The 21,433-nt window shown below is 37.7% G+C and overlaps 1 protein-coding gene across 1 annotated transcript in view; it reads left to right on the forward strand.

Moving 5' to 3' along the window:
* Nucleotides 1-221: 221 nt before the first annotated feature.
* The window catches only part of LOC128744030 (dynein axonemal intermediate chain 7), a 100,295-nt gene continuing 79,083 nt past the window's right edge, over nt 222-21,433 (forward strand). The window contains exon 1 of the mRNA XM_053840771.1: nt 222-229. Coding sequence (XP_053696746.1) covers nt 222-229 — 8 coding nt within the window. The remainder of the gene's footprint in view (nt 230-21,433) is intronic.

Raw genomic sequence — 21,433 nt, forward strand, 5'->3', positions numbered from 1 at the left:
AACACCTAAAAACTAAAAAAATACACTTTACTCTTTTTAGTGATATTTTGAAGGCCCACTATGTTCTAGAAAGTTGCTTATATTATAAGTTATAAGTTATTATAAGTTATTATATTATTATAAAAACATACCATTTGGCCGAATGTGTCATAATAATATCTTGAAGTTTTATGCTGGTTTTATGACTTTTTTGATGAAAAATAGTGCCTTTTCATACCACAATGTCTCGGTAAGTGGGCAATAGTTGTAGAAAAGATGATAAACATATGAAAGGGTAATATTTTGCCTTCCACATCCTGGTAAATTCATTAGTTTCCCTTAGTTTCTTCGAGGCAAAATCGTCTCTTGAAAATTGTCATTTTCAACATTGTCACTGTCATTTTTATCTCTTTTATCTTAGGGTGGATTAAGGTGAAATTAGTTGTCGTCGATTCTGCAAATGTCAAAAGCAATTTTTTTTGTTTGAAACTAAAATTTTGATTATGAAAATATATTCGCTGTGTTCGGATTGGCAAGAAGAACCCAGTGAATAGATTTCTATAAACAGAACCACGCTTTTGGGCCCAAAAACTGCTTCCGCAATTAGGCTCTACGACGAAAAGTTAATGACTGCTAGTTTCCCGTTAATCAAAAATTTATTCCTGTCGAAAGTTGGCTTTAATGATATACAGCAACTTTGTCAATAATAGTGTAGCTTTTTTTTCACGTTTTCCCTTTGAAAATGCTGAGGTTCGCGTTTTTGCATTTTAAACCACTGTGGAAGGGCGGAAACACGGACACCTTAAGGTTTAAAACCCAATACCTACTCAAATATAACTGTATTGATCGCAATTTTCATACAAACTGTACCTTTAAGTCTCTGTCTAATATAGTTACAACGTGCGTTAGAAAATTTCTTCCAAAATTTGTAGGGGAATGTCCCCGGTTATGAAACAGGTTTTGTTTTTTGGTCATAGCTTTTGAATGGATTCTTTAGGGTATGAAATGGGGAAGGCAACTAGGAAGAAGCGCCCAACATAGCTCTAGCCATCCCAAGCCCCTACCTAGCGCCTCCACGTGGCCATACCTGGAAATACTTCAATTTGTATAATTGAGTAGCCAAGCTTATTTTCAGAGAGCGAAATAAGGCGCTATATCCTTGGCCAATTGCAGCCTGGCTTCTGGTCTAAATACCATTAGTTCATCCCTGAGGGTCCGGAGTATCACTTAACCTTTATTAGCAAAGATACTCCCAACGATTGTAAATAAATCATTATCTATGTATACGGGAAGCGTTTGGTACGGGAGGTCCACGCTTTCTTCCTTCCCCTTGATTTCAAGGAGTTTAATGGAATTAGATATTTTTTCTGGTTCCACTTGATTCCTTGGAATTCTCTCTGCGGTACATGCTGCGCAGTTGGCCTGGCCGTTGACAAGAAAAATGATTGATTCAAGTAATCGTCATTTTCCAGGATGCCTTCAAGAACTGGCTGCGTTAGTGTGAGATTAGATTAGATTAGATTAGATTAGATCGGTCAATTAGGCAATTTTCTACAGAGTTTCTTTCGTGATGCAATTTTATGTGGGACACCCTTTAGACGGTAGTTCCGGGAGAGTGGGAAATGGACGGAAAACGTAAGGAGTTTTTTCTAGTGATCAGGCACAAAGTACCAGATTGTGAATTCCACACAGTGCCATCACCTTACAGGCTAGCCTTTTGAATGTTTTTTGCTTCTTACCGCAAAAAACCACGCACACACTACCCCGCTAATATAATTAATTTGTAATTCAGAATAGACCCTAGAATAAAATAAATCAGTCAAGCAGAGCTTGGTTGATTTACATGAAGTAACCCACTCTATTCTCTGTTAGGTCACATTAAATTTACAACACGTTACAATTATAACACTATAATTAGTAAAGACCTTCTTTTCCGCCCTGGACTAATAAAATACAATCGTGCTCTTGAGAGTTGAAAAACAATTACCGAAAACTAGAATGCTCGCTCATACTGTCCTTGAATTTAATTGACCGGAAATAATCGTCCATTCTGCACGAAAGGATAAATGGCTCGGGACCGAAATGACACCTGAAATATATACCTACCTGCCAGGTACAGCTACACTTCTGCTGATGGAACAACCGCACTGGTAATGAAACGTGTTTGGGAGAAATCCACAGCCATAAACGTACCATTCCGCAAACAATCGTTGGGGTTGAATTCCTTAACAGCAGCACTTCGCCAGTGTTAATAAAGTGAATAAACTCGTCATTTAAAATTAATTTCTACACGGCGAATTTCACTGAGGAGGCAGTTTTAATCATTTTTTCACGTAATAAGTTTACGTGAATTCAAGATAGTTTACACTCGTAGATTTCATTAATAATGAGCTGAAAAGTAGATCACTCGTAGGAAAGTTACGATAACTATTCTCAACTTTCGAATACGAAAAAGTCCAATCGTAGGATCGACTGAGAATAAGCTTATCTAACTACAAAGTAGATAGAAAGTCATTTTTTCATGCAAACGTACGCACTTCCTGTTTTCTCTGCTTCTGGATTTTATCACCCACCAGAGAGAGACAGAGAGCAGCAGCAGTCGGAGTGGTCGGTGGCAGCTCGACAGGCGGTTTCCGTGTTCCGTGCAGCGCAAGGGTAACAAACTCGACGATAGGATAAATGGATGATTCAATGCATTAAAAAGCAATCCCATTCCGGGCGTACCTCTGCCCGACATGCTACATACTATGTGCTGTACGGCTGAACAGTTGAAGTGTGGTTTTGTCCGATTAAGGCGATAAAAATCGAAACAAATGAGATTGTGGCCGACACAATGTTCATCGCGCAATTGTGTTTCCATGCTTGTACCAGCCAGCCAGCCCGCTGCAAGGGAAAGTTTCCATCCGGACAAGTGGACATGCTGTTTTCTGAGCTCAGCATCCGTTTTCCATTCGGTAAAGTAAAATGTAGATCACCACTGCTATAATCACTGGCCGAGCTAGTAGTGGAGGGTGGGGCGGGACGTCAAACTATGTATGTACCTATAATGAATCCCGGAGAGAAGAAAGAAACCGGACCCGGGGGAAATAACAACTGCATTCCAAACATCCGGACTGTTAGGAAATTTTATAATGAATTCGATAAATTATTTACTGAAATGCGGAGTAGTTATTTGCAATCCAATATTTAAAATTTCATTTGGTTTAGTATTTTATCAAGGTACTGGGTCTTAATAAGTTGTCAAAAATTTCATTTTTACCCATGTTAAGATTCCTATCCGTCTAGACTCGTTTTAGTGCACTGGCTCGCACCCCCGTGGGCTTCTGAATCCGGTTTTAAAAGAAATAAAATGTTGAATCAATTTGCATAGGAAAACACTGCTTTGCATAACAAAGCATAGTTGATAACTGGGAAACGGGAAATAATATATTACCATTTTTCCTAAAATATAACGAAAGTGTGCTTAAAATTTCTTTGTTGCTGGGCTTAGTAGAATACGTAATATGAAGAAAGATACGCGTTTTGCCTACGACTTGCATCTGTTTTAGAACACTAAAATAAAATAAATAATAGCATTAGAACCGAAAAAGTCTCGTCTCTGCTTTCTTTAACGGAAAAGTACATCAAAGGTACTCAAACAATCAATGGGAATCGCTCTTTTATCAGCAACTAAAGACTGTATTCTAAAAAGTTCTTTGCGATGGCGGAGGCAGACTGAAAGCGGAGTCTAGGGAAATTGAACTTAAAATAAATGCGTCGAAGACCAAATACATGAAAGAACGAGGCTCAAAGTCAACAAACGCGTGTCTTCCACGGATGGATTACTAAAGAGTTCCAGCAGTGCACTCAAGAGTGAAATCAGACTTGCTTTACCTATTGCAACACGCTACGATCAAGAAGCATACGCCACCGTGTGAAGCTGCTAATGTACATAATTTTTATTAGACCGATAGTTCTTTATGCTCTTGCAGTTGCGACGCTGCTCACGGAGCACGCGCCCGTGCCGTGTTCGAGCGGAAGGTGCTGCGGATGATACTTAGTGGAGCACAAACTGAAAGCGGAGAGTGGCAGAGACGTATAAATCACTTGCTACAGGCACTGCTTGGAGAGATTCTCATCCTACATCTGGCGTTCTCTTCAACAACTCAACGGACACCTGGAACAGAGGGGCTCAACGTGTAAGATGGCTCGACCAGGTCGAAACTGATTTGTGACTTCTGTGACGACTGGGAAATTGGCGACGAGTGGCCCAAGATCGAGTTCAATGGAGACGAATGATCGAAACAGCATAGTGCTGTCGACGACGACAATCCAGCAAAAAGACAAAATGATTCACATCCGACGTTAGGTACTCCAAAAATGGAAGGCTTCGTTTAACAATCGGTAAGAAGCTATCGAGCTATCTATATTAGTCTCTCTCTAGGCAATCGATCACAGTCGTTCAATCCTAATTGACCAAAATGATAATGATTAGAAGCCGCTGACATATAACCATATTTACAACCGTGCGACTATCTTATGTTCATTGAAGTTTTAATAAAACAACCAATCTAATTTTAAATTTGGCTAATTTTCTTGCATTCAAAGCACAAAAAAATACTTTGGACAAAATCCATTCTACTGAAAATCCCATGATAAACAGTTTTTAAAACTTGGTCATCACCCGTTTGTGCGTAGCAGAATCCATTTAAAATCTAGAAAATCTAAATCTAGAAAATAAAAGAGAGCAACTTTATAACTACAATGAAGTTGCAGAATTTTCAAACTCAGTAGTTTGGTTTATTATATCTAATAAGTATTTTCTACTATCAACGCAAATATGTATAGATAAAGCATCCCACACGCTTAGCTTGAAAAGATAGACCAGTACGTATGCACGGAATCCGGAAAAAATAACTAGAATACAAAAATTCAAATTATTGTAACAGCAGGATACAAAATGCCTCTACTACCAAAATGCCAGGCGATTGAGGACAAAAGAGGATAAAATTTATTTGGCGTCTCATGATTGCAGTCTAGATGTTATTCTATCATTCTACCGGGAACTGGACTCAAGGATACTATAAATTTAGTGCAGCTGTTTGGCGAAATGTTCAACTTATTACTAATTTTACTAGGCACCCGGTGTACATCCCTCCTGACAAAAGCCAAGATCGCGTTGTGATTGAACTGCACGTTTCCGCTATTCGCGAGCTGTGCGAAAAAACCTATTCAATTGACAGTATTTTGACTTGCTGCGACTATAATCAACCACAACATGATCCGCCACACGAACACATTGCAACTTGATGCGGCGAGTGCAACTTAAGTAGATGGAATGGATTATCTCGACCTTTAACAAGTCAGTTTGGAGCGTTATCAGTTTGGTAGAGTGCTTCATTTGGTATTTCATTCCGCTGAGCACGCGGTGTCCGTTGACACTCATCACCCCTGCTCTTGATTTCGTTACCTGCTTTTAACGACTATATGGAGAACCATGCGCCTCCCGTAATTAGCTTGCCTTCATGCCTGGCCCATCGGTCACAACGAAATTACTTCCTCTTACAGCGCGCAGCTCGAGGAAAAAGCACAGGTAGACGCCGTATACAATGATTTGAAAGCTGCATTCGACAGGATTGACCACCGCATCCTTTTACGAAAGCTCCAGCGTTTAGGATTAGGAGCAGCGAATGTTGTGTTGGCTTAGCTCATATTTATTTGATCGTATCTTGCAAGTTAAGCTGGAATATATCGTTTCATCTGTGTTTACAAAAAAATCTGGTGTTCCTTAAGGAAGTAATATGGGACCTTTGCTCTTCATCCTATTCTTCAACGACATAGCCGCACTACCTGAAGCCGGGTGCATACTTGTTTCATTTACAGTAAAAGTTATCGTCCTTTTTGAATAATTATCATTCAAGCGATAAAACAGAATATAATTAAAAATCAGAGGGGTTGTGCACAAGACACGACGGCATAGGTGACGTAGGACTACGTAAGTCTCTTTGTAGCGATAGTAGGATGTATCCATGTATGTAATAATACGATTCTTCATGTATATATGCTACATGCCTTGTACGTAACGTTTATCAAAGTAGGAACATTGTATACGTTCAATCTTCAACAGATTTCGGAGTTATTTCTATGAATTGATTGAATCTATTTTATTAAAACGAATCAGTCACACTAAACCAAACAGTTAATCATGAAAATTGATCTGTTTCTACGTTGAATAGTGCTTTTCCTCTGGCAATCGGTACACGGAACGCGCTAGTTTTCAAAAAGCTGAAAATTTTACACAAAGCTTTTCTGCGGCTTACAAAAGAAGAACACTGATTTACTGAATTTTGGAAGTTGTAGAAAATGTCATCCGTGATCAGAAAACTTATTCCCGCCATTTGTTGGTCGTCCGCAACGGCGAAAAATTCAACTTTTCCCTCGTTGCCTGTGTTATTATCGTATTAACTGGACAAGAAAAGATAATAAACTCTTCAATTGTTGCGTGGTCCTTAAAAGAACCGATGGTTTAATTATCATAACTCCAGCTTGCAATGAACTTGCACTAACGCATTTAACGTAATTTTCTTTTCGGTAAATTGGAGTACCGATAACCGCAAACCAGGCACGGCTTGTTGCAACGAATCAACCGGAAAACCACAGCAGCTATGCGATAGACGAAGCCGTTCGTGTATAGTCATGAGTCACGATGAAATACCAGTCCAGGTGGCCAACTGCGACGTGGGATAGTTCTGATCTATTTGTTGTCGTGATCAGCACTTCCGCAGTTAATTATTCCATCACGGCAGCCAGCTCCAGCTTCAATTGTTTCCTTTCCACAGCAGCCGATGAATACGACCGACCGGAAGCTGCAGACGTGCACGACTTTCGTTTGCCCTTAATGCTTTCTACTTTGTCGCGTTCAGACATGCCAGTAAGATGTTGGCAGTAGCTCACTAGCGTTTGAATAATGCTGTTCGTCGGCTTACCTCGAGTTATGTACCAGAGCAAGCGACAAGAATCGGTTCCGCCTATTTTTCGTGGTCCTTCATTCTATCATCTACGTTGAATAAAATGGAGCATTTCAATTTCAGTCTGAGCAAAAGAGCAAAGTTACCAGTGAGCCGTTCACCTTTTGCTGTCAAACAAAAATTACGCTGTGTATTACTGTAGCATTGGCGATGGATAGATTTGTGTTGCTAAAGAAAACCAGGAGGAAAGTCCTAAGTTTCAAGTTTCCTAAGTTTTACCAATTACCGAAAACTATTCTTTTAAGAATGAACAAATTCTTATATGAAAATGCAAAAGATGTCACTAAAATAATTTCAATCCATAGTTTTCAATGCATTTTGACGTTCGACCGAACACATTTACTTGGAGCTGGTATATTTGTTGGCTGCTTTGGTACTTTCCGAGATGGCCAACTTAACCAGCGCAATAAGCGAAAAGAAGCGCGAGAGGCGATCTGTTAAAATTACTTGATAAGAAGCGAACATTTAGAATCAATCGAATTACATAGAATTAAAATCAGTGAGCGAAAATTCCTCAAATCTTCATGAATTTATATTTCGTCCTTAAAAGAACGTTTTACGATGTGATGTGTTGGAAATTTAAGCCTTGTTTTCCGTCCTCTTGGGCAGCAACAAAACAGCTCGGATGTTCGGAAAGACAATTCTCTGAGCAGTGGTGACACCGGACAGCATATTTCCTGTCAATTCCAGAACTTCAGCAGCCAGATATTCCATCACGGCAGCGAAACGAGTGCTTCAGCTCCAACACACGCTCAGCATACTTTCCTTTCCGCAGCAGCCGATAAATACGAACGACCGAGAACTGCAGACGTGCACGACTGCGGCACAGCTCGTGTTGTCGTTGGTGGTACATCACAATAAGGAATTTTCAAGCCAATTAGTAATCAACGAGAGAGGGTAGGATTCCATTTAATTCTTTCGTGACTTTGTTATAGTAGAATTACATTGAACTTTCCATCAACTTTCTCGGTACATCCTGAATTGTACTAAAACTTGTTCGATAATAACTGGAAATTATTCCAACCAATCACAAAATCAATTTCTAGTACGACCGAGTTCGAGTTATTTTCAAATTTTCAATGACGCGCATTGAGAATCAATAGTTTTCTATATATTCAATATTTTCCATATCGATTTTTCGATCAATTGGTGTAGATATCTCTGAAATCTATAAAAAATTGACTGAATTATAAGCCGAAGGGCGAAAACGCATTTCCACTTTGATGACGTCATTGCCAACAACCAATCACGAAGCGAGAATTCTGGTAAAACATAGTGTTGCCTCCAAATGCGATAACCAAATACCAAACCAAAGGATGTGGCAACTAGGATGACGATAGCTCAGTGGGACCAAATAGCAACGCCACGCGCCCACGGCGGAATCCACCAACAATGTTTGCTTTTACACGCCGAAAGGATTTTTACTCTTCAAGCCCTCAAAAGGACTATTTATTTCAGCTTCAGCAGGAAAACAGAAAATCTTCGATTTTACTTCCACTTTATTCTTCTTGCTGTGTTCAGTATAAAGCGGGGTACGCTGCTGAAAAGAAAACAGCTCAAGAAAAAATCTTGCTATTTACCGAAGAAATTTTGACAACTCCAATGCAAGCAACCACCTGTCATTTTTTCTTGTGGTAATATTGCCCTTTGCATTGAAAGTTGGATTTTGAGCACACTTGTTCAGTCACACATTTTGTAGGTGAGAAAAGTTGCCAAAATTTCGTGGTAAAAACCCAACAATCTTGGTTGATTCCTATTTCAATTCTAATGCTCGCGTAGAGTTGTTATCGACGCTACGAATAATATAAAAATAGTTTCTAAATACATAATTCCGCTCATAATTCATAATTTGAACAAATATGCAGCATATATGAAATAAATGAAAAATTAAATACTATTTGCTTTTCCTACAACTGGTACTGGCGCCACTGCTAAATCAAATGTCAGCTCAGATGGGAGAGTTGTAATGATGGGAAATGTCGATCAAAATCTATAACGATTATTGATAAAATTTTCTTATCGTTAATAATTAATAACGATAATATGAAAGTATAAGCAAAAATACGTAAGAAATAGAACAAAAATGTTAAAATAATAACAAGCCAAGAAGAAGATTTTACTTTAAACCCTCCAATTTTCGATACTCTTCCGTGACGATAAAGTTTGATGGTATTATCGATATAAGATTACTAGCGATATTATCAGTAGCACACTTTTCATCACAGTTTTGAAGGTTGCACTTTATAAGTGTGCAGTCCAATTGAGTGTGAAGAGCGCAATAATTGCGCCGGATATTATTCCGTACGGAAAAGTGACGTTTTAATTCACCTACATGTAAAACTGCGCCATCTGAACGTGAAATAATATTTCTTATGAAGTGCGTACTGCTTAAGAAATCGTAAACGAAATCGATTTCTTGAGCATTTCTTGTCCTATCTTTTTACCCATTACTTTTCAGCAGCGTACCCCGCTTAAAGGTTGAAAAAGTTTTTACTAGATGCCCGCAACGAGCGCGTATTTATACACGTTTCACGTCTGCTTGGAGGGAAATTTCCGCAGTCCGGTGGTTGGTCCGCCAATCAGAGACGAGTGTGATATAGCTGCGTGCAGTGCGTGTCGGGCAAGCAAAACTCTTGTTCGAACACGAGTATTCGATAACAAATCGAACATACTCCGACCGGCGATGGAGCGATGCTTATTATTCAATGGGGAGAGGAGCAATTTTAACGATTGGGCGACGAAATAATCCTTCTGCTGTTTTTTATTCAACAACTCGTACGGCAACATCGGGTCCAGGAAATGTCTTGGTGATCCGAGCTAATTTCCAGCATGCTGGAGCCATATTTTCTTCTTTCAATAGTACAAGCCTTCCTTCAGTTACATTGGGCGAGCGGTTAATCCATTTTCCGCGAGCTTGAAGTTGTGTAAGATACTCTGTTGACCACTTTTTCCAAAAATGTTGCCTAAGGAACTGAAGATGCTTCCAACGAGACGTTAAATTATGATTGTCATTACATACAGGCTCAGGCAATGCCACCAATTCTTTGCCTTAAAAATTAGCAGGCGTAAGGACAGAAGACTCGGTTGGGTCACTGCTAGGACCGACGATTTTCCTTTTAATATCCAAAATTTTGGTTGGGTGATGGTTAATAGAGCTGAAGATGTTCTTCATGTAGTGTTTAAATAAGGCCATTACAAATATTTTATAAAGTTTTTGTCCTTCCGGTGTTCGGTCACTGAAGGGGGGGGGCGAAAAAAAACAAAGTGAATTTTTTAATCGAGCAAAAAAAACATGGATTTTAAGAATTTTTATTTAGGGTTTAAACGTGAAAACCGAATCTATTCTTGCTTATAATATATACGTTATTATTTTCTATGCAAAAATATACGAAAAAAGACAAAAACGAAGGAAAATTTTTTTGGACGATTTTCGGAAATTCCATTGTTCGAATTTCCATTTCTGTTTCGTGTTAGAAGCGTTAATTCAACTCGGAGACTCATTTTTCGAGTTTTTCAGACTGTAAATCCCACAGACAATTGATTTTATAAAAAGAAATTTGACTCATATCCTACAAATTATTTTTTTGCCCCCCGATTTGTTAAACCAATTTCCAAGGGCGGGGTGACAAAAACTTTAGATATGATTTGCAATGGCCTAAGAATATCCACAGTAGGATGGCTGTTGGGTAGAATCATTTGATGTTTCATTTCGAAAGGAAGCTTGGATTTTTGAAGCCGACCACTAACTTGTAGAATACCATTGCACTATGGTCCAGAAAGCGATTTTAGACGGGATATTCTAGCTCAATGAAATCTTCGGCAACTTTTTGAATGAAAACATGACGCATCTTTTGAAAGGGTCGTCCAATGTTCAGATGATACCGTAACAACAATTCAAGTAATAGTTTTTAAAATAAGTTTGTTTTCCATTTTTTAGTTTCAAAACATTAAAGATAGATTAATTTCACGTAACTTTTCTAAACATTTCAAATTTCTAACTCTTACGTATGGTCAGCAGTGGACCTTTGTTTATGGACGACCCGTAAAATCATATTTCCTCTTATAACTCATTTATCTCAACAGATAGCTCATTATGATGTTCTACAAAAATTTGTATACGTAAGAGAAAAATATTTTTGCAGAAGACTATTTTGCTTTATCTTTATGAGTTAATAAGTTATAGCCGAATTCAGGTTAAAAACAGACCAATTTTACTAAAGCATAACTCAAAAAGCGGCAAACGGATCTTGATGAAACTTTGGCGATTTAATATACACATATGCATAAAGTTTTTAGCAAAAAATGGTAAAGGTGTTATTTTTTTAAAAAAAGATAAAATTCTTTGAATTTTATGATTTACTATAGCTAAATTGTCGTTTTCTTCATAGATTCACATTCAAGTAATCAAGTATGCGACCATGCAATACTATACGCAACAAATATACTGGCAATGACCATGGTTGATACTAAAATAGTGAATACATTCAAAGAGTTACATTCGCAATCTTGTTTTTTAAGCGAAAAAGCTAAAAGAATGTTTAATAATAACCTTGAATTAAACGATTTTTACGATCCCTTTAGATACTAACACGGACTTTTACTGTTATACGCGTATATTCGCAATATGAAGATGTTTTTGAAAATATTTTATAGACTAAAAATAACTGCGATGTGAAAAACGACGAAGATGAAGCAGGGCTGCGGAAAACTTATGATTTGCGCGTAATCGAACTACTTACGAAGAAAATTCCACTAATTGTTATATTTACCATTGAAATTCAAGAAAAATTCTATTATGATTTTTAAATCCATATAAAACTATAAAATTAACAATGGAAATAAATCGGGATTTTTTTTTCTTTATTTTCAATTTTCGTATTCCACTGAAACGCTCAAAAAACTTCAGTCAATTTCAACATTACTATATATAGTTTCCTTGTGTCTGACTGTAACGCTAGATCCAAGCAAGCAGTTGAATAAAAAATTTCTAGACTCCAACACGCGTTGTGAAGGTAACAATGATTTCTGTCAGTGGGTGGGTGGGTGAAATAGGCAATTTAATAAGCTGCCACATAATGCGATTTCAGCAAGTCCTGCGCTTGAATAAAAACATTTGATTTTAAAACAAATTTTTAAAGCAAACGTCAACCGTTTGAGATTGATGGAGCAATCTAAACAATGGATTTGGCACGTGGTAATAAGGATAGCCAACGATTTAATCAAGCTGCCAAGATAGCGCATAATCAATATAAAGCGCGAAAACGCATATCCCGTTGAGTATTTTTATATCTACATTTACTTCTTCCGGAGTTCCTTACAAGAATGGTAGCTAAAACCCTTCCTGATTTAGGTGAATCACACAGAGGTGATGTAGCGTGTTTTCTTACATAGTCTGGTGTTTTATCAAGGATACATGGTTGGTATTAAGTCAGATTGAACCAAATGACAAAACCATGATTTCGAGAAAAACGTGTTCAAACGTTGCTGTTCTGTATGGTTTATAACTATCAATTGTTCGAAATCATCTTATAACTTTAGCTGTTTAGGTGGTCTGGTTAGAGTAAAATAGAGCTTAGAAAATTCTTGAGTGTTTGCTATCATTAACATTTTTTTTTTAATTTTACGACTTGATCCGGTCTGATTTGACACCGACCACGTTGAAACTTTGCTGATAAAAAAGTCAGAATTGTCCAAATGTAATTTATGTGGAACGTATTGTTCCCTGATTTTGTTGTTAAGTTGATTTACGAACGCGACCTGAAATATCTCAATATAAAGTAACATAAATATTTAGGTTCTAACTTTAAGAATTTAGTGGAAGTAGCAATAGATATTTTCATATTTTCTTTAAGTGTTTCAAAAGTATTCTAATTTTTTATGAGACTGGGCCGCAAAAAAGCCGTTGAGATCCGAAATATCCAAGGATTTTGTATTGTATTGGTGCGATTTCAGGCAATTAACTAATCCAAAAGTTTGTCCGGTTTACTAAAACGAAGAATGTTTTTATAGTTGTGGTCCAACGAGGGGTAGCGAATTAGATAGCAAGCGTCTGCCCGATATAATGCAATCAATATTTTCTGCAATCATAGTTCAGGCGGGACTGGTTCTAAGTTTTGCATCGGTTCTAGAATTGAGTACTTTTTCAAAATGTTCTCCTTCGAGCAGCACGTTCTTTACAATTTGTAGATTGTTGCCCTTTTATCTAAGCCCCGTTTGCTTCGTTTGTAGTTTACACGTGTTTTAATTAATAGAAGATTGCCAATTTTTCACTAATCAATTTTAATACGCGCTATTGAATTGGAAATCATAATACAACTTTCAAGAATACTAAAGTATCGTGGCTAGCCACGTCGGGTCATCCTAGTTTATCAAACATTACTAGACACCACGTTGATTTATTTGAGCGAATGCACGTGATGCTAATAATTATTAGCAAACATATAACCAACCCTTTAATGGGTAGACTTCTGTAGATAGTTTTTGCTTTGAGAGTCTCAGAGCCATATATGAAATTTATTCTAATTGGATAACATAATATCTGTGCTGAGAATCCAGCTTTTGTATGCAGAGTTGTCAAAAAGATTGTTCGCATAATACGAACACAATTTATAGCGCGTAAAAAGCTGGATAGATTGACATTTTGGCATCAGCATTACAACATTCTGACTATGCGTTTAAGAGTTCTTATGTTTTAAAATCTAAAATTCAGGAAAATTGTGACGAAAATAATTGCACGAATTTTGTCAATTTTTACTTTTGAAAGCATAGGACATCTAGAACAAAATGTTCGACCTCAAAAATATTCAGTGATGAACTACGCACTGAGTTTTGTAATATTTGGAAAAAACAAGGATTGGATATGAAACTCAAAATAAAGATTTTATAATATGCCTTAACTGTTGCTAGTCCAGATTATTACTTTTGCATGCATATCAAATCTTGACTTTCTTTTGAGTGTACTTTCTTGAAAAACAGTCATTATCTATCGTTGCCTCTTTAGAAGGTTAAATATGTACAGTTTCGGGAATACACAGAACAATCTATATGTATAGCTCCTTTGCCTCCGACAGTGCAAATAGTATTTAGATTTCTTAATTATGTAATTGATCAGCGTATATATCATAGTTTTTCTCTCAATGTAGGCATTGATACTAAACGTATCAAATAAACTTCATGAATGTTTTTCACTAACAGATTGAAAAGACCGCGATTGTCGTAAGATAAGCGTTTGTATTTGTCTCGATAAAAAATAAATAGTAAAGCAATAAGCTATGATATTTTCTAAAAAAGTAGTTACACAAAATTGTGTTTTAACGCTTTGAAACTGAGCAAGAAACTGTGCCTGGGCAGTTAGGGATGGATAAAACGAGAACTTTAGCTACAGTAAATCATAAAGTTCAAAGAATTTTATCTTTTTTTAAAAAAATAACACCTTCACCATTTTTTGCTAAAAACTTTATGCATATGTGTATATTAAATCGCCAAAGTTTCATCAAGATCCGTTTGCCGCTTTTTGAGTTATGCTTTAGTAAAATTGGTCTGTTTTTAACCTGAACTCGGCTATAACTTATTAACTCATAAAAATAAAGCAAAATAGTCTTCTGCAAAAATATTCTTCTCTTACGTATATAAATTTTTGTAGAACATCATATTGAGCTCTCTGTTGAGATAAATGAGTTATAAGAGGAAATATGATTTTACGGGTCGTCCATAAACAAAGGTCCACTGCTGACAATACGTAAGAGTTAGAAATTTGAAATGTTTAGAAAAGTTACGTGAAATTAATCTATCTTTAATGTTTTGAAACTAAAAAATGGAAAACAAACTTATTTTAAAAATTATTACTTGAATTGTTGTTACGGTATCATATGAATATTGGACGACCCTTTCAAAAGATGCGTCATGTTTTCATTCAAAAATTTGCCGAAGACTTCATTGAGCTAGAATATCCCGTTAAGGCGCAATCATTTTTGTCTGTCTAAAATCGCTTTCTGGACCATAGTGCATTGTTACATATTGGCTTACAAAATTGTGTGTATTTGCAGGGCTTGTCCATAGAAATTCGTTCACATTCAAATCCTACTATTGCTTCCGTAGAACGACGCAGCTCTGTAATGCTCAGCCGTTTGGATAAATTACGATTTAAATTTGAATGACTAACATTTCCAAGGAATCGTAAAACATAAGCCATGACTCTTTGCAACCTTCGAAAACAACTATATTTTGTAAGAACCGAAAAAATGCGCGCTGTAATGCTGGTATACTGACCACGGTGTTCAAAATACCGTTATTAAAAAATAAAATAGGCCATTTAAACGGAAAATGCCAGTTGGTTTGTATTGTAATCCTACACCCCTGAACAAATTTTGCAAAAAAATTGATCGACGAATTTTTGAGTTACGCCCTTTTGAAGTTTTACAGGGCCGATTGCTCATATAAAGTAAATAAAAATCTTCAATGACACTTCCAAAATGAAAGTAAATCACAGCCGATATTGATTCTTTATGCAAGATATGCCCACTGCCGACCATTTTAGGAGTTTTACGCTGTATTGGGACTAACCAGAAATGTTCCGGATTAAGCTATTGCTGTGGAAAATAGCCAGTATCGAACATGAACAAATACTTATCATGCGAAACCTCAAATTACGCCAGAATTTAAAAACTGGATCATTGATAGTCAGATAAACTACCTAGCACCACGTTGGTTATATCTGGACAAGTTCCGGGAACTTCCGGGAACACCCAGACCAGTGGCCAATTTCGTCCATGAACAAAAATCTATCGTGCGATACCTTAAACGACGCTAAAATTCAATAACTAGATCAATGAAAGCCAAATCTGCTATCTAGGGTTAGATTTGGTCATATCTGAACATATTTGGGGGAGCCCGAGAACCCCTGGGAAGTCAATAATACAATGTGGTACATTTTTGATAATAAATACATGGTAAGATTTGGCCATCATGGTTCTTAGTACTCAATTGGGCTTACTTGGATCTATTTTAAAAGTTTTAGTGTGTTTTGAGGTGTCGTATGATGAGTTTTTGTTCAAGTTCGAAATTGGTCATTTCCTAGGGTTTTCCGGAGTCCCTCAAACATGTCCAGATATGACCAAACCTGAGCCTAGATAGCAAATTTGGTTTTTATTGATCTAGTTGTTGAATTCTAGTGTGATTTAAGGTACCGCACGATAAGTTTTTGTTTATGGTCAAAACTGGCCACTGGTTTGGGTGTTCCCGGAAGTCCCCGGAACTTGTTCATATATAACCAACATGGCACTAGGTAGTTTATTTGACTGTCAGTGATCTAGTTTTTAAACTCTGTCGTAATTTGAGGTGTCGCATGATAAGTATTTGGCTATTTTCCACAGCGATAACTTTATCCGGAAAATTTCCGGTTAGTCCCAATACAGCGTAAAACTCCTAAAATGGTCGGTAATGGACATATGTTGCATAAAAAATTAATACCGGCTGTGATTAACGTTCGTTTTGGAAGTGTCGTTGAAGATTTTTATTTACTTTATATGAGCAATCTGCCCTTTAAAACTTCAAAAGGGTGTAACTCAAAAATTCGACGATCGATTTTTTTTTAAATTTGGCTCAGAGTTGTAGGATGGCAATACAAACCAGCTGACATTTTTCGTTTAAATGGCCTATTTTATTTTTTAATAACGGTATTTTGAACATCGTGCTGACTACAGTCACCTTGAGTTCAGGGATTTCATCGTCTGGGAGTTCTGGTAGGTTTTCTTCCGGATATGGCTGAAAGCGTAAAAACTCAGGACCATGCCACTATAAATTGTTAAATTTTAGTTCTTCAGCTAACATGCCTCTGGAAACAATATCTGCCGGATTGTCCTGTGAACGTATGTATTTCCATGTATATTCACTGGTATTCGCCACTATCTCTGCAACGCGGTTTCTAACGAATACATCCAATTGATTAGGAAGCTTTCTTTCGAAGCCATTTGAATTGATACTTCGAACATATAAGCAAGCACCATAGGCACGATGTGAGGAATCAGCAAAACCGTGTAACTCAATTTCAATGGTATCAGGCATGATGACATATCTCGGTATAGTTATCTCTGAAGGTTGTAATAAAGATTCTCTAAACTTCACCCAATGTTGCAGAACTTCTCCTTCTAAAGGGACATCCCAATCCTGTTTATTCTTCCGCAAAGTTTGTGTGAGAAGTTTTGCTATTACAACTACTGGCGAAATTAATCGCAAAGGGTCAAAAATTTTGGCAGATTCAGATAAAATTAATCGCTTTGTTGCTGGAGTAGATACTCTCAATGCCTCTGAAGATGGAGTACAGAAGAGAAATTGATCCCCTTTTGAATCCCATAGCAAACCAAGCGTTTTGATAGCTTTATTGATACTAGAATGTTTGATTTCCATTTGTTTTTCCCATTCGGATTCTGGAACCAGCTCGAGGACCTTCCTATTATTCGAACACCACTTATGAATGGGAAATCCACCAGCCTTTAGTAAATATCTCAGCTCTATGAGTCTAGAGTTTCGCTTGTAATCTGCCGAATTAGTTCTCACAACATACGATCTAGGTTCAGTCAATTTCCTTAATATTTCTACTCTCATCCATCTTTTTGTCGTTTGATCCTGCGCTAGCACCAAATCCCCTTCCTTAAAATCTGCTCTTGGATATGCTGTCCTATCGTAGTTTTGCTTGTAATTATGCTGATTATTTTGCAGCTGCACTTTGACGATGTCATCCTTAGCACCTTTCAGTCGTTTTACCGTAACAGGCAGCTTTAACCTTAAACTTCTACCCAGCAGAATCTCTGCAGGTGATAAACTCAGGCCCGCTGCTGGAGTATTGTTTTATTCCAATAACGCGTAATAAAAATCCACATCATCTGAAGTAGGGTAATGCCGTTATCGTCGGGCCACTGTTATGGGAGGGCCAACACGATTTTTTCAGTTTTAGTAACTCGTGATACGGATATACAAGCAATGTAAAACTTCTTACTGTGACAGCTAACTTTTCACAATATTGTAAGTTTCAATCGTGTATTCAAAACACGCGTACTGAATTCACTGATTGAATCAATACAAAAAAGTTTTGCAGGTGCAGTTAACTTTTTTTCAAGAAATGATTTATGAAATGCAATTATCGGGATAAATATTGAAAATTTATTAAGTGTGTTGTGCTCTATTCGAAGGATATTGAAAAATCCCGTCCAGTTAGGACGTAAGGGGGTAAGGGGGTAAATGACACAAAAGCGCTTATTGTAAAGGTCCGGCCACTTGTGTAGTCATGCTTGGGCCACCATAATTTTAAGCACAAAAGCGCAATTTTCGCTAGAGAACGTCAGTCGCGGGAAATGTGATGAAATAAGGGAAAATTAGTATAATAAAATCCTAGATTGTTGTTGATTTTTCATTGCAGTAGTACACTTCGGGAAGCGCGATTGTAGTAATATTGATTTACAAGATCACCAAAAATTTCGCAAAGATGTTATTAAAAATAGGATATTTATACTTATAAGGGCCATTGCTCACGAAATTCATTCTTTTGATGTCTCTACATAGAATTTCAATACGTATTTCTTAGATTAAGAGCAGTGGCCCAACCTGTACAACGTGGCCCGAGTATGACAACATTTTTTGTCTTCACGTAGTTGTCTATAAGTTTATTATTTTTTAAGCAATCAGTTCAAGATTTTCAAGAAATACAGCCTATTCTTTGACCTTTCCAACGACATATTTAGATTTGAAAAATTCGTTTTGAAACGGAAGTTATGGGCGAATGTCAAAAAGGCGGCCCAACCACGACGACATTCCCCTACATTTCCGCATCATCCGTTTTACAGTTTGTACACACCGTTCACTGAATCCGTTGGATTGCGGGTAATTCGGGCTGCTAGTCACTATCTGGCATCCCCATTCCGAACAAAAATTCGTAACTGCTCCAGCATTAAATGGGTTGTTGTCGCATATAATTCTCGTAGGTACGCCGTAGATGCAAAATGCATGTTTGAACACTTCACAAACTTCTTTTGCTGATTTACTCTTGGTTTCCACAACATGAATCCACTTGGAAAAATAATCGGCCATCACTAAAAATGTTTTTCCTCCAAAATCAAGAAAATCACTTCCTAGCTGCTCAAAACATCGCTCAGGAACCGGGTGTGGAATTAGCGGCTCCTTAGCATTTGATTTATGGAATTTTTCACAAACAGTGCACTTTGAGATTATATCCTCTATATCACGGTTCATTCTTGGCCAGGAGAAGATTGTAGCAGCTCGTTTTTTCGTTTTTGATATACCTCCATGCGTCTCGTGAAGCAATTCAGCATTTGACGTCTCATACTACTGGGAACGAATATTCTATCTTCCATGAACAGCAATCCATTGTCGTCATATAACTTGTCCTTGAACTGCCAGTAGTACCGAAGATCTTCCGGAAGTTTTGACCGATCACTAGGCCAGCCGTTTCGGTAAAGCTGCAGCAATCTGAAGAGAATTGGATCCTGACTGGTTTCCTCTAGTTCTCTCCCAGTACTTTCTTGTATCCTTATCCAATGCCTGTGAGATAAGGTTAATCACCATCAATTCGGACACACCGGTTAGTTGCTGCCCTTGGAAACGCAGATTTTCCACACATCAGCTTCACACGCATCTTCCGCAATCCGCGACAGAAAATTCGTCAACCCTCTTCTTTCCTCTTTTGTATTCTACTCATTGACGCTTTTGCGCATCCGACAGTTCCTCTTCAGCTGAGCTGTAAAATGAAACAATGTTTACATTTTTACACTCGAACAACAACAACAAACAATCATGGACGTTTCCATAGTAACTCCGTCAGGGTGAACTCGACGCTCCTGCAATGAATGTCAAAAGATTGTGCCCACTTGTGCTCAATAGCCGCCATTAACGCTCGTGGAAAGCTCGATACTGGCAAGAAAATAGTTTGAAATATTTCTATGATAAGAAATAATTTAAATCATTTCCAGAAATCATTTATTGTGGCTGTGATAGTATGTATTAATAAAAATAAGAATAAGAATTGTTTTTACTATATTTTTATCGCTGTTAGTTTTTCAAAAATTGGAAAAAATGGCGTCACCCGAAAAGCAACGTCGCGAATTGATTTTGCGCAAGCACCTGGAAAATCCTTAACTCTCTCATCGGAACATCGGAAAACAACTCGGTATTACGCATTTAACGTTGAGTCGGGTGATTAAACGTTACTACGAAACTCTGAGCATCGTACGGAAGGAGAAATGCGGTCAGAATGGTTGCTCCATTAGTGATCAGGATCACAAGCGTGTCATAAAAGCGTTTAAGCGTTTATGCGGAATTCCAACGCTTCGGTCATGGATGTGGCCGAAAAGTTAAATTTGTCCAAGTCTTTCCGTACACCCAGATTCTGACGAAGCCTCATTGTCTCATCATGGATGATGAGACCCACATGAAGGCGGACTTCCGGCAGCTTCCGGGGCTACTGTTCTTCACCGCCCAGCACAGGTTTGATGTTCCGGAGGAAGTAAGGAACCAGAAACACTCTAAGTTTGCCAAGAAATACAAGATTTGGCAAGCGATCTGCTCATGTGGCAAACAGAGTACGCCGTTCGTAACTACCGGGACTGTAAACGGGCAGATCTACCTGAGGGCGCCTGCTTCCTTTGTTGAAGCAACACGAGGGCAACATGAAACAGACGCTACGGAAGCATCCCAAGGAGGTCAAATCCGAGGAAAACATGAAGAAAAAGTGGGTTTCCGTATAGAAGAAGCTTCCGCCAGCTGTTGATCAGAATCTTACGAGTGGAGTTAAGCGAAAAGTTATGGTATTGAAGTTAAATGAAATGAATGTGGCAAAAGCTTACTAATGGATTATATTTTTATGTCTAAAAGTTTGAATAAAAATGACTTTCTATCTGTTTGTATGTGCCTTATAGACTCGGAAACTACTGAACCGATCGGCGTGAAAATTTGTGTGCAGGGGTTTCTGGGACCGGGAAAGGTTCTTATGATGGTTTGATACCCCTCCCTCTTCTAAAAAGAGGGGCTACCGTCCAAATAAAACAGAAATTTCTGCAAAACCCTAGAACTAATCGAAATCGAGAAATTTGAGACTCTTCCATAAAACATTAGTTTGTCAAGTTTGTCCGGTCAACTAATAGAGAATTAGTAATAATAGGCTCAAGTTACTACCCTGTGGTACAACGGATGTATAAACGAATGGCGTGCGTGAATCTAATCGTGCAATTGTGCCATATTCTATCGACACAATAGGGTCGCAGCGATCTAGTCATATCATCAGTGCCTAGGTTTAGGCATATTAATTTACACAGAAAATCAATCTTGAATAGTTCAGTGGCATTGGCCCTAGGAGGCATGAAGGTAAATTTACGAAAGCTGGTGCATATGCCTCCAGTATAAGAGCAACTTCCATCCAGATAGCCGTCTAAAATTCGACC

This window comes from Sabethes cyaneus, chromosome 3 (assembly GCF_943734655.1).
Source record: "Sabethes cyaneus chromosome 3, idSabCyanKW18_F2, whole genome shotgun sequence".
In the NCBI taxonomy this organism is placed as follows: domain Eukaryota; kingdom Metazoa; phylum Arthropoda; class Insecta; order Diptera; family Culicidae; genus Sabethes; species Sabethes cyaneus.